At 35.6% G+C, this 13,216-nt stretch overlaps 1 protein-coding gene across 1 annotated transcript in view; it reads left to right on the top strand.

Moving 5' to 3' along the window:
- Window positions 1-13,216, top strand: part of LOC129143198 (MAM and LDL-receptor class A domain-containing protein 1-like) — a 42,926-nt gene that overhangs the window by 17,124 nt on the left and 12,586 nt on the right. Inside the window, exon 6 of the mRNA XM_054678217.1 lies at window positions 6,200-6,297. Coding sequence (XP_054534192.1) covers window positions 6,200-6,297 — 98 coding nt within the window. The remainder of the gene's footprint in view (window positions 1-6,199; window positions 6,298-13,216) is intronic.

Below are 13,216 nucleotides of genomic sequence, written 5' to 3'. Positions count from 1 at the left end.
TCAGTAGTGGTTTTAAATTGCAAGTGAGGAGGAGAATTAAAAAAAATGAAAAAGGACCAGGAAGGGAAAGGAAAGTGAAATGGAAATTTCTGGTAGAGTCAGAGGCAGCATAATAGTTCCGATATCTAAGAAAGTGGAGTTCTAGTTCATTTTGTTCTTACAGCCTTAAACATATAGATTGCAGCTTTTAAATCTGTCTATCTGTCTATCTATCTATCTATCTATCTATCTATCTATCTATCTATCTATCTAACTAGCTGAGACAGAGTCTCACTTAGTTGCTCAGGCTGGAGTGCAGTGGTGTGATCCATGCTCACTGCAAACTCCACCTCCCAGGTTCAAGCAATTCTCCTGCCTTTTCCTCCCAAGTAGCTGGGACTACAGGTGCACGCCACCACGCCCAGCTGGTTTTTTGTTTTTGTATTTTTAGTAGAGCCAGAGGTTTCACCGTGTTGACCAGGCTGGATATGTTGATATTATGTAGTTTTTGTGTGTATGTGTGTAATTAAGCCTCGAATTTCCTTCCTGCCTTTTTTGCTTCGTTTCTACCTTCCTATTCCTACTCTGTTAAATTTCCATCGAAATAGGCAACTCATGTTAATTATGTTCCACTTTTATCTATGTTCATATAGTCACACACAGATATATATATAGTAGATACATACATATTCAAAATTATATGTGTTTCTGTGATTGTTTGTTTTTTAAGAAATATATTATCTTGTAACTATTGTCCCTATCTTCTTACTAAAGATAGCTTATGGCAGTTGCTCCAAGTCATCAAATACTATCTATTTTTTTTCATTTTTTATGATAAAGTATTGGTTAAATGTAAACTTCAACCATTTTAGTGTACAGTTCACTGAGTTCTGACATACATACACAATTGTGTAACCATCACAAAAATGAAGATATAAAACAATTCTATTCCTGCCCAACACATTGTTCTGTGCCATTATGTACTCAATAATTCTCCCACCTCCCACCACTGACACCAATGATCTGATTTCTAGCCCTAGTGTATGCCTGTTCCAGAATGTCTTGAAAATGGAATCATATCATATGTAGCATTTTGATTCTGCCTTCTTTCAATTAGCATAAAGGACTTGAGACTCATCCATGTCGCTGGCTTCAGCCACAATTCCTTCCTTTTTCACTGCTGAATCGTTGGGTCCATTGTGTGGATGAGCCACACTTCATTTATCCACTAACCAGCTGAAGGACACTTAGATTGTTTCCAAATATTGTCAAATATGAGTAAAAACACCATTAAATTTGCATACGTGTTTTTGTCTGGACATAAGTGTTTATTTGGTTTGAGTTCTCTATCCAATGCCTATGTCTGTTTTTGTTTTTGTTTTTGTTTTTGCACTCTGGTTGGTGAGAGAACTCTACCATTCCTGACTTTCTGTGACCTTCGGGAAATGTTCCAGCTATTCATTTCAGGTGTTTTTACCCCCAGACTCAGGTAGTTTTCTCCAATCCATGCACACGATCGGTCCTTACATGGCAATTTAGGGGGGACTGTCTGCAGATCTCGGGAGCTTGCTGTCTTTTCAAAGCTCCAGTACCTGAAAGGGGCAGCTGGCACTCTGTCTTATGAATTCTACCCATGTGGGTCTCCCCAAAGCACCGACTCTATCTGTTTCAACTTGAGGAGACTACCACACTCCTGTGTTTCCCCTCTGCACAGGCACCTGGAAACTCTGTCTAGGCAGTAAGCTGTGGGAATTACAGGACTTAACTCATTTGTTTCCCCTCTCTCAGAGATCACTATCCTGTGATCTATCACTATCTTACAGTCCCATTGTCCTATATTTGACAGTCCATGCTAAATATGCTTTTTTTCTAATATTTTTCTTTTGCTCGTTTAAGGCAGAAGATAAAATCCAGTCTGTGTTACTGGATTCATGTTTGTTTATTTGGCTAAATTTATTTGATTTGGATATACCATAATGTATCTAGCTATTCCCCTATCCAATGACATCAATATCATGACGATGTTTCAAATTTATTCTTGTACACATTTCCTCCTGTAGGATACTTTCGATTTTATGCAATAGATAATAACTAGGAGTGAGACTTCTATATTTTTTAAGCAAGATATGTATTTATATTTTCAATAAACATTTATAGATTCATTTACCCTAAAACTTTAGTACTTCAATTTTTAGTGACAAAATGGGACTACTTTTTCCTATTTTCCTACCAGCAAGAGGCATTATAATTCTCTCTAAAAATTTCCAATTAATGGGTGTACAACGATTTCTCATATGTAATATTTATTTGCATTTCACTGAAAAATATTTTTTTCAAATGTTTCCAATGTCTCAATTTATTTGGATTCTTTAATTTTACTAAGTAATATTTTACAGCTTTCGGGGTAGAGATTTTGAAAATCTTTTGCTAGTATTTTCCTAGGTTTTTGTGTTACTTTTAAAGAACTTCTGATTTTGATTATTGCTGACATATAGAAATGCATTTTTATAGAAAATATTGACCTTGTATCCAGTGGCCTTGCTAATTTTATTTATCATAGCTAGGAACTTATACATATATATTTTATTTTCTAGGATCACAATTATTTTGCCTGCAAATAATGGCAATTTTATTTCCTTTTTTCTAAATATTAACAGTTCTATCTTCCTTTTGTTGTTTTATGTACTGGACAAAATTTCTAGAATGTGTTGAATAGAACTGGTGGTAGCTGCTAGACTTGTCTTATTTCTCTCTCAGAGGAAAAGTTGTCAATAGTTGAACCTTAAGTGCCATGCTTACTGAAAAATTGTATTCTTTATCAGATAAAAATGTTCCCTTCTATTCAAGAGTGTGCTTTTTAAAAAAATTAAGAAATTGAATGTATTTTGAAAGTTTTCAGTATTTTTCAGCATCTATTATGATATGATTGTCAGATTATCTTTTTTGTCTGTAAGGTAAATTGATTTTTTAAATATTAAACCCCTCTTGCACTCCTGAACCAAACCTAACTGGAGTAATTTTATTTATTATTCATTTCTTTATTCTATATGGTAATGCTTGTTTATAACTTTTGCATTTGTGAAAGTTATAGAGACTGGCCTCTAACGTTCTTAAGACATGCAAGGTGTTACTTCTAGGCCAGTGCATCAACAAGGTACCTGTTTTGCAGAAGGTGAGGTCGAGCCAGATGTGAACACTTTAACCCAGGGAGACTATTCACTCTGTCCTTTAATTTTTATATTGTGCTGGTCACATAGCCACTCTGGGGTATGTGGGTGTGTAAGAGTTTTACAATAAACAATTCTGATTACCAGAAGTAAACTCCTTGCCATGACCAGGAATAAAACTGGTAAATTCCACATTTCTCTAACTTGGCTCATTGTTTAGAGCAGGCTGATAGGAAGATAAATCAAGGGACGTGTTCCTAGAAGTCCCTGGGCTTGTGGTCAGAGTTTAGACTCTCTATACCCCTTACCTGCACATATTAATTTTAACGCAATATTGTCAACTTTCTAAATATTTGGTTAAAATTATCATAGGATAGCATTTAGCTTCCAAATCAATGGTCAGTAACTTCATATTTTAATTCTATTATCTTTCCATCTAGAAACATGTTATCTCTTTTCATCTAACCAGAGAGTTTGCAGTCTTTCACAAAGTTTATAATGTTCTTCATATAAATTGTGTCCCTTTTCTGTTAAATTTATTCCTACATTAAAAAAATTAATTTTGCTATCAGGAGTTGGACATTTCTTGCTGTTTATGTATCTGGAAACTTACTGCTAAGATAAGATAAGTAATTGTGTAATATATCTGTTTCCATTTAGCTTACCAAATTTTCTAAATGATACTATAATTATAAAAAATGGAATACTTTGGCTTTCTATTTTTACAATTATATTATTGGTAAAACATGGGAAATTTACTTCTCTTTTTCTATAATGTCTACTAGATATTTTATTTCCTTGACTTCTACACTCACCAGACCTTTAAGATAATATTAGTCTAAGATTATAAATATTGCCTAATATTATCTCTAATTGATAGTTGTGACAGAAATATGTCATTTCTCATTTTAATTAATATTGTTTTATCATTTGCCATTTAGAATGCTATTTATTTTGAGGTTGTTCACTAGTCTTTATTTAATTATTTCCTTTTATTTTATTAAGATTTGTGACTTGAAATTGTTCACTGGTTTTTCATAGTCTTTTCAACATTTAGATAGAATTCTATGACTTGACACTTTCATTTGTTGTTGTAACTGAATATGGAGACCGAGCTCCTAAATTAAACCAAACCTACATTCTTGGAAGGCTCAGATTAATCAAGACACACTATTTTTGGATAACAATTTCAAATTTATTCGACATCATTTTAATTAGAATATTTGTTCCTATGCTCACAAGTGAGATTGCTCTCTAGAGTTTTAAATTTTGTCCTATTTTCATCCATTTTATTAAAAATTAAAGATATTCTGGCAACCTAATATGAATCAGGGAGCTCTCCATATTTTTCTAAGATCTGAGGTTTCTCGAATAATGTTGCAAATATTTGTTTTTTAAAAATTAAATAGGGAGCCAGATGCAGTGGCTCATGCCTGAAATCCCAGCACTTTGAAGGCCCAAGGCAGGAGGATTGCTTGAGGCCAGGAGTTTGAGACTCTGCCCCTACAAAAAAATTTAAAATGTATGTGGTAGTGTGCTCCTGTACACCCAGTGGGAGGCTGAAGCTGGAGGATTGCTTGAACCCAGGAGTTCCAGGCAGCAGTGAGCCACAATCATGCTACTGCACTCTAGCCTAGGTGACAGAGCCAGACCCTGTCTCAGGAAAAAAAAAAAAAGAAAAGAAAATTAAATTTAACTCAGATGTGGGACCATACATTTCTCCCTAGATTTTCTTTTCATTACTTTTTCAGTTACTTTTGTTGTCTAAACGATTTATTCAGGCCTTTTGCTTCATTTAGATTTTGGCGTCTTAATGTGTACATGTTCTCACCTTCATTAACCAGCTTGTTTGAAATTGTGTATATTCTTTTGAATGACTGGAGGAGTAAGGTCTTTGAATATCGGTTCATTTGTTTTTAGAATTTTGATCATCTTTTAAAAAATATTCATTTGAATTTTACCTAAACCTGAGCATTTTTAGGTGGAAGAATTTTTCAAAATCAACTTTTCCCATTCTTTTCCTTTTTAGGTGAAGCATAGAGAATTTAATGAACTTGCTCGCATGCACTGTTTCCATTACCTGTAATTTGGAATTTGGGGACAGTAAACTTTATCTTTCCAAGTAGGTTTTGAGATTTAAAAACAATATAAACTGGGTTCTATTTTTCCCACTCAAAGATGACACTGCTGACTCACATCCTTGGTTGTTTGGTTAAACATGTGATGGAGTCTATAAAATAATACATTCTAATTCTAAATCCTTTCCTTTGTGTGCAGTCGGCATTGACTTGTATCTAGGAAAATCACTCTCTGAATACGGTATTTTCCAATGAAAATAGTTGGTTTTCCAAATTGCCTATCACTGTGATTATCAAAGGGCAGTATCAGACCTTGACATTGTTGGGTATAGCCTTCATTGTAAGTCTTCAATATTCAATGAAACTACCCCAGACAGCAGCTCTGAACCTGTGATCTTTTAAGCTGCTGAGAGATGTTATCCCCTGCACATTTGCCATGAGCACATCCGTCGTAGTTAAAATCTAAAAGTGGTGATTTTGTTAATGTTCAGATTAGATCTTTAATTAAGCTTTGATCCCCTCTAGCACAGACAACAATGTCAAACACGTAAGACCCGGGAGAAACTAAAATTCCTTCCATAAGCTCATATCCTTCGGTACTTTGTGAAGAAACTAAAAAATAAAGCTCTTGTGGGTATTTCATAAGGGCGTGTTGAATATCTAATTGTCAGCTTAGAAGCTTCATTTAATTTGATGTCAAACACTATGACATAAATGAAGCCAACAGAAATGTTTTTTTAGGTGATTTGGATCAAGAGCTTGTTTTAATTGATTAAATGTTATTTTAGGTATTTAATGTTATACCGGTATAAATGCTATTTGTTATCTACAAACCATAATAGTAAATATGTAAAAAATGTACTTTTCTTTATCTAATTGATAGTTTAGCATGTGCAAGGATAAGATTGTGGAGCAAAGAACAGCTAAGTGTGTAAGAGAACTTGCATCCGTATGACTTTCCCTTTGTTTTTGCAGGATCGTTTATTTATTTGGAGGCACAGCGCCCCCCCGGGGTGGCCAAGCTTGGAAGTCCTGTTCTTACAAAATTGCTCACTGCCTCTACCCCATGTCAGGTAATCAACTGTTCTGAATTTCCACTGGCCATTCTGTGGTTGTAAATCGCTGAGCTTGGGTTACTCTGCTAGTAAATGCCCGCCATGTTTTACTAGCACTTTAATAATGAATTAAGAGATTTACATGCGCTATTTCAACACAAAATGCTATGTCCTTCTAGAAGACCATTTGTAACACATAACTGGCACCATTCTTTTGAGGGCTATTAAAGCTTTCTGTTATTTTATATTCTTTTCACACAGTCATTTCAATAATCTAAAGCTGTGGATACGTGTTGCCAAAATTTTTGGCCAACAATGTACATTGAGAAAAATAAAGTCAGTTAAATAAGTGTTTGTTGAAAGAAAGACAAATGGAAATGATTATATTTACTGAAATTTGAGTTTTTTAAATGAGTCCTCTGGTGCCAGGCAAACACAAACTAAGGAGTGAAATATCCATTTTATTTCAGCAGCATATTAGAGAGGATGGACTAGTTAGATTTGGTTCAAGTCTCTTTTGCCACTTTCTAACTGTGGCTCAGACAAATTGTATATTCCTTTTGAGACTCAGTGTCTACACCAGAAACATACATGATTGTATGGATTAAATGTCAGCGTTTACATTGGAAGCATACACGATTATATGGAATAATGTCAAGGATTAAAATGTGATTAAATAAAGCACCTGGCAAAATATTTGGTACATAGTAGGTAAACAATGTTTGTACCAAACATTGGTATATATGTACCAAATATAATGTTAATTCAGTAAACATAATTCCTTTGCTTTCCATAAAAGTAACACCTAAATCAGAGGTCTGTATTCAGCTTGTCTTATTTTCAGTCATTTTGAGAGCTCCAACATGCCTCTCGGCCCTTAGGATTTCAGCTAATTTTTTCATCTTTACTTATCAGAAAATAATGAAGAGATCAATAGTGTCACACAGTAAATTCATTGCCTGTAAGTATAGTGTTAGAGCAGTTTACTTGGGCATTCCTGGTGATAAATGACATATTATTCCGAGGTATAAACCTAATTATACTTTCAGTTTGGTATAAGTCTAAGTGGGAGTGCCCTGAGTTCTTAATAGTGGTGTCCATAGATACATTCTTTTAAAGTCCTAAAGATACTTTCTTTTCCTTTCTTTTGTTTTTTTTTCTTCCCATTTCTTTGTGAGAATAAGAATTAAAGCAAATGCCTGGTCTCCATTTCCATTTTATCCAAATGCCTTTTACCCATTCCCACCTCTTTATTTTAATTAAATCCTATAAGATAGACAGAAAAAGAGAAAGATAGATATAGAGTGTTTTTTTTTTTTGAGGGGAAACACCAGAAGCACTTCTTCTTTGAAAGTACAAGCTAACTTAGATTTAATTCAAGGTCATACATTAAAGTGATGAGATCACAAATGTTAGATATATAGAAAAAATTGAATGTAAAGGAATATGATGTGTTAATTCTGCCTGCTTTACAGAAATTTGAAGATATTAAGAGTGTATTAGAAATTCCTATGACTTACCTAGAGTCACTGAGAAATCATATGCATGTATATGATTTTAAAATGTAATCTACCTTTCCCATCATTGTATGCTTCCCGATAGCCATTGATTTGTGGTCACTGGGATTGAGTTTCAGTTTATCATTGTTTCCACTTGAGGACACTTAATTTTTGCTTAAATTGGTAACTTAGTTGGGGTTGGGGTGTTATTTAGGTGGGGTCTCAGTGAAAATGCTGTCATGGACATTTTGGGTGCTTGGTAGTTTATCTCAAAACCAAGGCTTCGATCTCTAAAGGCTATGGATACTGACTTAATGGTTTGCCTTGGTTTTTGAAAAACTGAGACTGTTTCAAGGCGCCACTGCAGACTGCCAGAATAGATATTTGTTTTTCACGCTTTTCTCTATGTGCTTGAATTTTAGGAGTCTTTGAGTTAGCAGGAAGGATATTTGAGTTACTTTGTAATGCTTTCCAGTTTAGGAAGTAGGAGTAGACTGTAGGAGAATGTTATTGATAGTCTGAGATACACATAGCTAAGGTTCTCAGGATTTTTCTAAGACTATAATATGAATTTTTAAAATAAGTTTGTGGCAATATGTGATATTTTCTTTTTCTTTCTTTCTTCTTCTTCTTTTTTTTTTTTTTTTCCTGAGACAGAGTCTCACTCTGTCGCCCAGGCTGGAGTGCAGTGGCGCAATCTGGGCTCACTGCAAGCTCCTGCCACAGCCTCCTGAGTAGCTGGGACTACAGGTGCCCACCACCACTCCTGGCTAATTTTTTGTATTTTTAGTAGAGTCGGGGTTTCACCATGTTAGCCAGGATGGTCTCGATCTCCTGACCTCGTGATTCACCCACCTTGGCCTCCCAAAGTGCTGGGATTACAGGCGTGAGCCACCGCACCCGGTCGATATTTTCTTACATAAAAGTTACAGAATAAGCAAACAAAACAAATTCTTACCTTCTTGGGTAACTGGAAAATCTAGCCAATCCTCTGAATTGGAACGTATTAATAATAGTGCTTTCATGGAACCAATGTTCTTCATTATAAGGTAGTAGAGTCAAGCAGTGAGATAACCAGTGTGGGGTACTTTGATATGATTAAAGCCTTCATTTTCTGAAATTATATGTTTTTTTTTCCTACATAATCCTAGCAGACTAATACAGTTAAGAATTTTTTCTTTTTTTGAAAGGAATTTAAAGCAACTTGAGCTTTCTCGTGAGTTGCCATTTCTAACAGCACGATTTTAGGGCCATTTTGCATGGATTACCTTGTACTTTATATGTGGCCAACACATGCCATCAGCATGGACAATTGTTCTTGCAGCTAATCATTGTTCAAGATGCGGACTTTAATTTATGCTTCAAAAGTCCTTTCAGCCACTAGTGGAAAATTGGCATTTTTCTTTGAAATACAAGATAGGACAAACAGAACACGAGGGAGCCCAAAGCTATTCTATCTTACTGCTGTTGAAATGCTGTTACTGTTTACAATTAACTAGGAAATGTAAAGTATGAAGGGGATTAATGTGGGTACTAATATTTTCTGAGTTTTCATATTTGAGTTACTGTGTAAGTAACATAATCTCTTACTTTTAGGACTTCACAATTAAATACAGGAAGATGGATAATATGAAGCTTTTGCTTTCAAAGTTAGTTTGTATGTTCATCTATTGATCTTTCTTTTGTTTTTAATTCTCCAACTTGTTTTGCAAGTACATTAATATTCCTTCAGTAAAAGATAATTCATAGATTGTTTTACAAATATGAATGAGAAAGTCAGGACAAAGGTAGTTGAAACCAGAGATAGGTTGGATCCCAAAGTAAAGTTTATGAGGGCCAGCCTACACATTTGAGTCTGCCAATGCAGAGAGGGCCACATGTGGTTCAGATTCAAGGAAGTAAAGAGAAATAAACAAAACTGAAAATAGTTCTTCTGAGACTTCTCCCGAGTGCTTGCTATATTACCAAAGTAAACATTATACCTACGATTCAACACATATATATTGCTTATCTACAGTGTGTTGATCACAGTCCTCGATGCAGGGAATATAATGACAACAACCTAAACACATGCTTGCTCTAACAAAATGTTGTTTAGTGGGGGATACTGACAGCAATTCAGTGTAAAATGCTGCAAACTACAAGAGGGTGAGTCCAGTATAATAATAACACTCTACAAATCTCTCTCAAAGAGTTTTAAAAGGCCATGTCTTACAATGTCCCCAAAGTAGGACAATGAACTGGAGTCAAAGAACAATTTAGAAAAAAAGTAATTTTGGATCATGTCCTGCAATGGTGCAGTTGTGCTCTATTCCCTGGTCATTGTGTTTAATCCAAAGATCAATGTTAGAATAGCTGATGGATTCTAGAGGAAGCAACAGTCTACAGAGGAAAGGGCGAGCAGGTGCTCTCTCCAATCTGTATATCAAAGCACATAAAGATTAATCATTTAAACGGGAAAAACAGATTCTGTTTTATTGAAGATTCTAAACCTCAACATAAGCTTGTTCAGGAAAAGAATGCCCAGGAAAAAGCATAACTGACTAGGAGCCATAAAAATCACTATGGTAATGGTGAGGGATGTGTGTGTGTGTCTGTGTGTTTATGTATGTGATGAATGATCCCCTCTTTCAATATATACTTATTCCCAGCTGAATTTTGAGGAGCTATAGATATCTTCGCTTGTTTTTTTTTCTTTTCTCCCATTTATTTATTTTGCTTTTTTGGCTATTCTTGGCCTTCTGTATCTTCGTATTCTAGATCTTATAAAGGTGCAGCAAGTGTGGCAATAAGCAGACTGAGGAAGGCATAAAGGGTCTGATGTGAAGCAGAGAAGGCAGAGGTGGCTGAGGGTTTGGAGTAAAATCGAGAATGGCCATGAAGATCTGACCAAGGAGCTCTGAGATTGAGAAGGAATTAGAACAAAGTCCATAGGGAAGTTGAGAAAATTGGCAGAAAATTTGAAGAGGAGGGTTTCAACAGGAGATGATCAAAATTAAAAAAAAAGAAAGAGAGAAAACAGAAAAATAAGGAAGAATTCATTTTGAACCTCTGAATCATGATCTTGGGTGTCCCAGACTGAAGTATCAGAGAGCCCAAGGTCCCAGAGGCACTGTACAGACACGAGAGCCAATGGAACTAAGACTATCACCCCCTCTCCAGCTTAGGTACTCATCCATATGCAGTAACTGGTGTAAATCACCAGATGTTCTTTCCTTTGGTAGTAAAATATATGATTTAATGTATACATATATAGTTTTTAAAAATAGAAATAATTTAAAATCATAAGGATACAATTAAAAATGAAATAATTGGAGCTTCCATTTTTATCTTCAATATTCAGAAAGAACTGTTTGCTGGAAACTTTTTTAACCACATGAAATTCTCTTGAATGCAGTGATTCAAAGTCTTGAATAGTCATACTATATATAAAATCTGCCTTAGTGGAGACCCAATAAAAATAAAAGCAAGCCCTTTTTATTAACATTTTACTTAACTTGTTTTGAATGAAGCGGGCATGCATCAAGAAAATTTCCTTTAAAAATGATCAAGTAGTAAATAAAATTTGAATGTTTGGTGTAATTTTCACTTACATGCTTTGCAGACCTGTTTCATGCAACATTCTGGGATGATGGACAATGTTCCCTATGTTAAGTATAGTAGCTACTAGCTACATAGAGCTATTGAGCATTTAAAACAACTGAGAGGCCGGGCGCAGTGGCTCTGGCCTGTAATCCCAGCACTTTGGGAGGCTGAGGCAGGCGGATCACAAGGTCAGGAGATCGAGATCATCCTGGCCAACACTGTAAAACCCCATCGCTACTAAAAATACAAAAATTAGCTGGGTGTGGTGGCACGTGCCTGTAGTCCCAGCTACTCTAGAGGCTGAGGCAGGAGAATCACTTGAACCCAGGAAGTGGAGGCTGCAGTGAGCCGTGATCACGCCACTGCACTCCAGCCTGGGCAACAGAGTGAAACTCTGTCTCAAGAACAACAACAACAACAACAAAAACAAAACCATAACTGAGAAAATGAATTTTTCACTTTGTTTAATTTTAATTAATTTAAATTTAACAGCCACACTATTTTCACAATTTTGTAGTTATGCTCATTATAATTAAATGTTCATTTTCTTTTGCCACTCTTCCTCCAAAAGACTCAAAGGTCCCTAAGGACCTGTAATGCCTTATACATTTTTTTGACATAGAATAGATTATCTTTCTTCCTCTCTTTCCTCTCTCTCTCTCTCTGTTACTTTCTCTATATATATTTCTGAATGTTTATAAGCATTTACTGACAGTCTTGTCATTTCTTTCTTCTTTTTTTAATGCAATTAACTGAATACTTAGAAAATACAAATTACTATAATAAGTTCTGTGAGGAATTTATGACACGTTTCATGATTTGGAGTTTAAGGTTTAGTGTTCTGCTACTGGCATGTACCAGGTTGAGAGGCACAGAGTTTCCATACTTGGTTACTACTTATGTGAAGTCACAGCTTGTATCAATAACTTAAAATTGATCATTAGAGAAATTCAAATCAAAACCACAATGAGATATCATCTCACACCAGTCAGAATGGCCATTATTAAAATGTCAAAAAATAACATGCCGGCAAGGTTGTGGAGAAAAAAGTATGCTTATACACTGTTGATAGGAGTGTAGATTAGTTCAACCATTGCAGAAAGCAGTATGGCAACTCCGCAAAGAGCTAAAAGCAGAGCTACTATTCCACCCAGCAATCCCATTACTGGGTACATATACCTACAGTACTAGAAATTTTTCTACTGCAGGTCAGGTGCAGTGGCTCATGCCTGTAATCCCAGTACTTTGGGCAGCTGAGGTGGGTGGAGTGCTTGAGTCCAGGAGTTTAAGACCAGTCTGGGTAACATGGTGAAACCCTCATCTCTACTAAAAATTAAAAAAAAAATTAGCTGGATGTGGTGGTGCAAGCCTGTAGTCCCAATTACTGAGAAGGCTGAGGTGGGAGAATTACCTGAGCTCAGGAGTTTGAGGCTGCAGTGAGCCGTGATCATGCCACTGCACTCCAGCCTGAACAACTGGAGTGAAACCCTGTCTAAAAAAAAAAAAAAAAAAAAAAAAAGACATCATTCTATCATAAAGATACATTCACATGTATGTGAATGGTCATTGCAGCGCTATTTACAATACCAAGGATATGGAATCAACCAGATGCCCATCAATGACAGATTGGATAAAGAAAGTGTGGTACATATGTACTGCGGAATATGCAGCCATAAAAAAAGAACAAGATCATGTCTTTTGTGGGAACATGGATGGAGCTGGAGGCCATTATCCTTAGCAAACTAACACAGGAAAAGGAAACCAAATACCGCATGTTCTCACTTACAAGTTGGGAACTAAATAATAAAAACAATGAACACAAAGAAGGAAACAACAGACACGGGGGTCTACTT

This window comes from Pan troglodytes, chromosome 12, assembly GCF_028858775.2.
Source record: "Pan troglodytes isolate AG18354 chromosome 12, NHGRI_mPanTro3-v2.0_pri, whole genome shotgun sequence".
In the NCBI taxonomy this organism is placed as follows: domain Eukaryota; kingdom Metazoa; phylum Chordata; class Mammalia; order Primates; family Hominidae; genus Pan; species Pan troglodytes.
The sequence above is the reverse complement of the archived record's forward strand: the minus strand, read 5'-3'. Positions and strand labels throughout refer to the sequence as shown.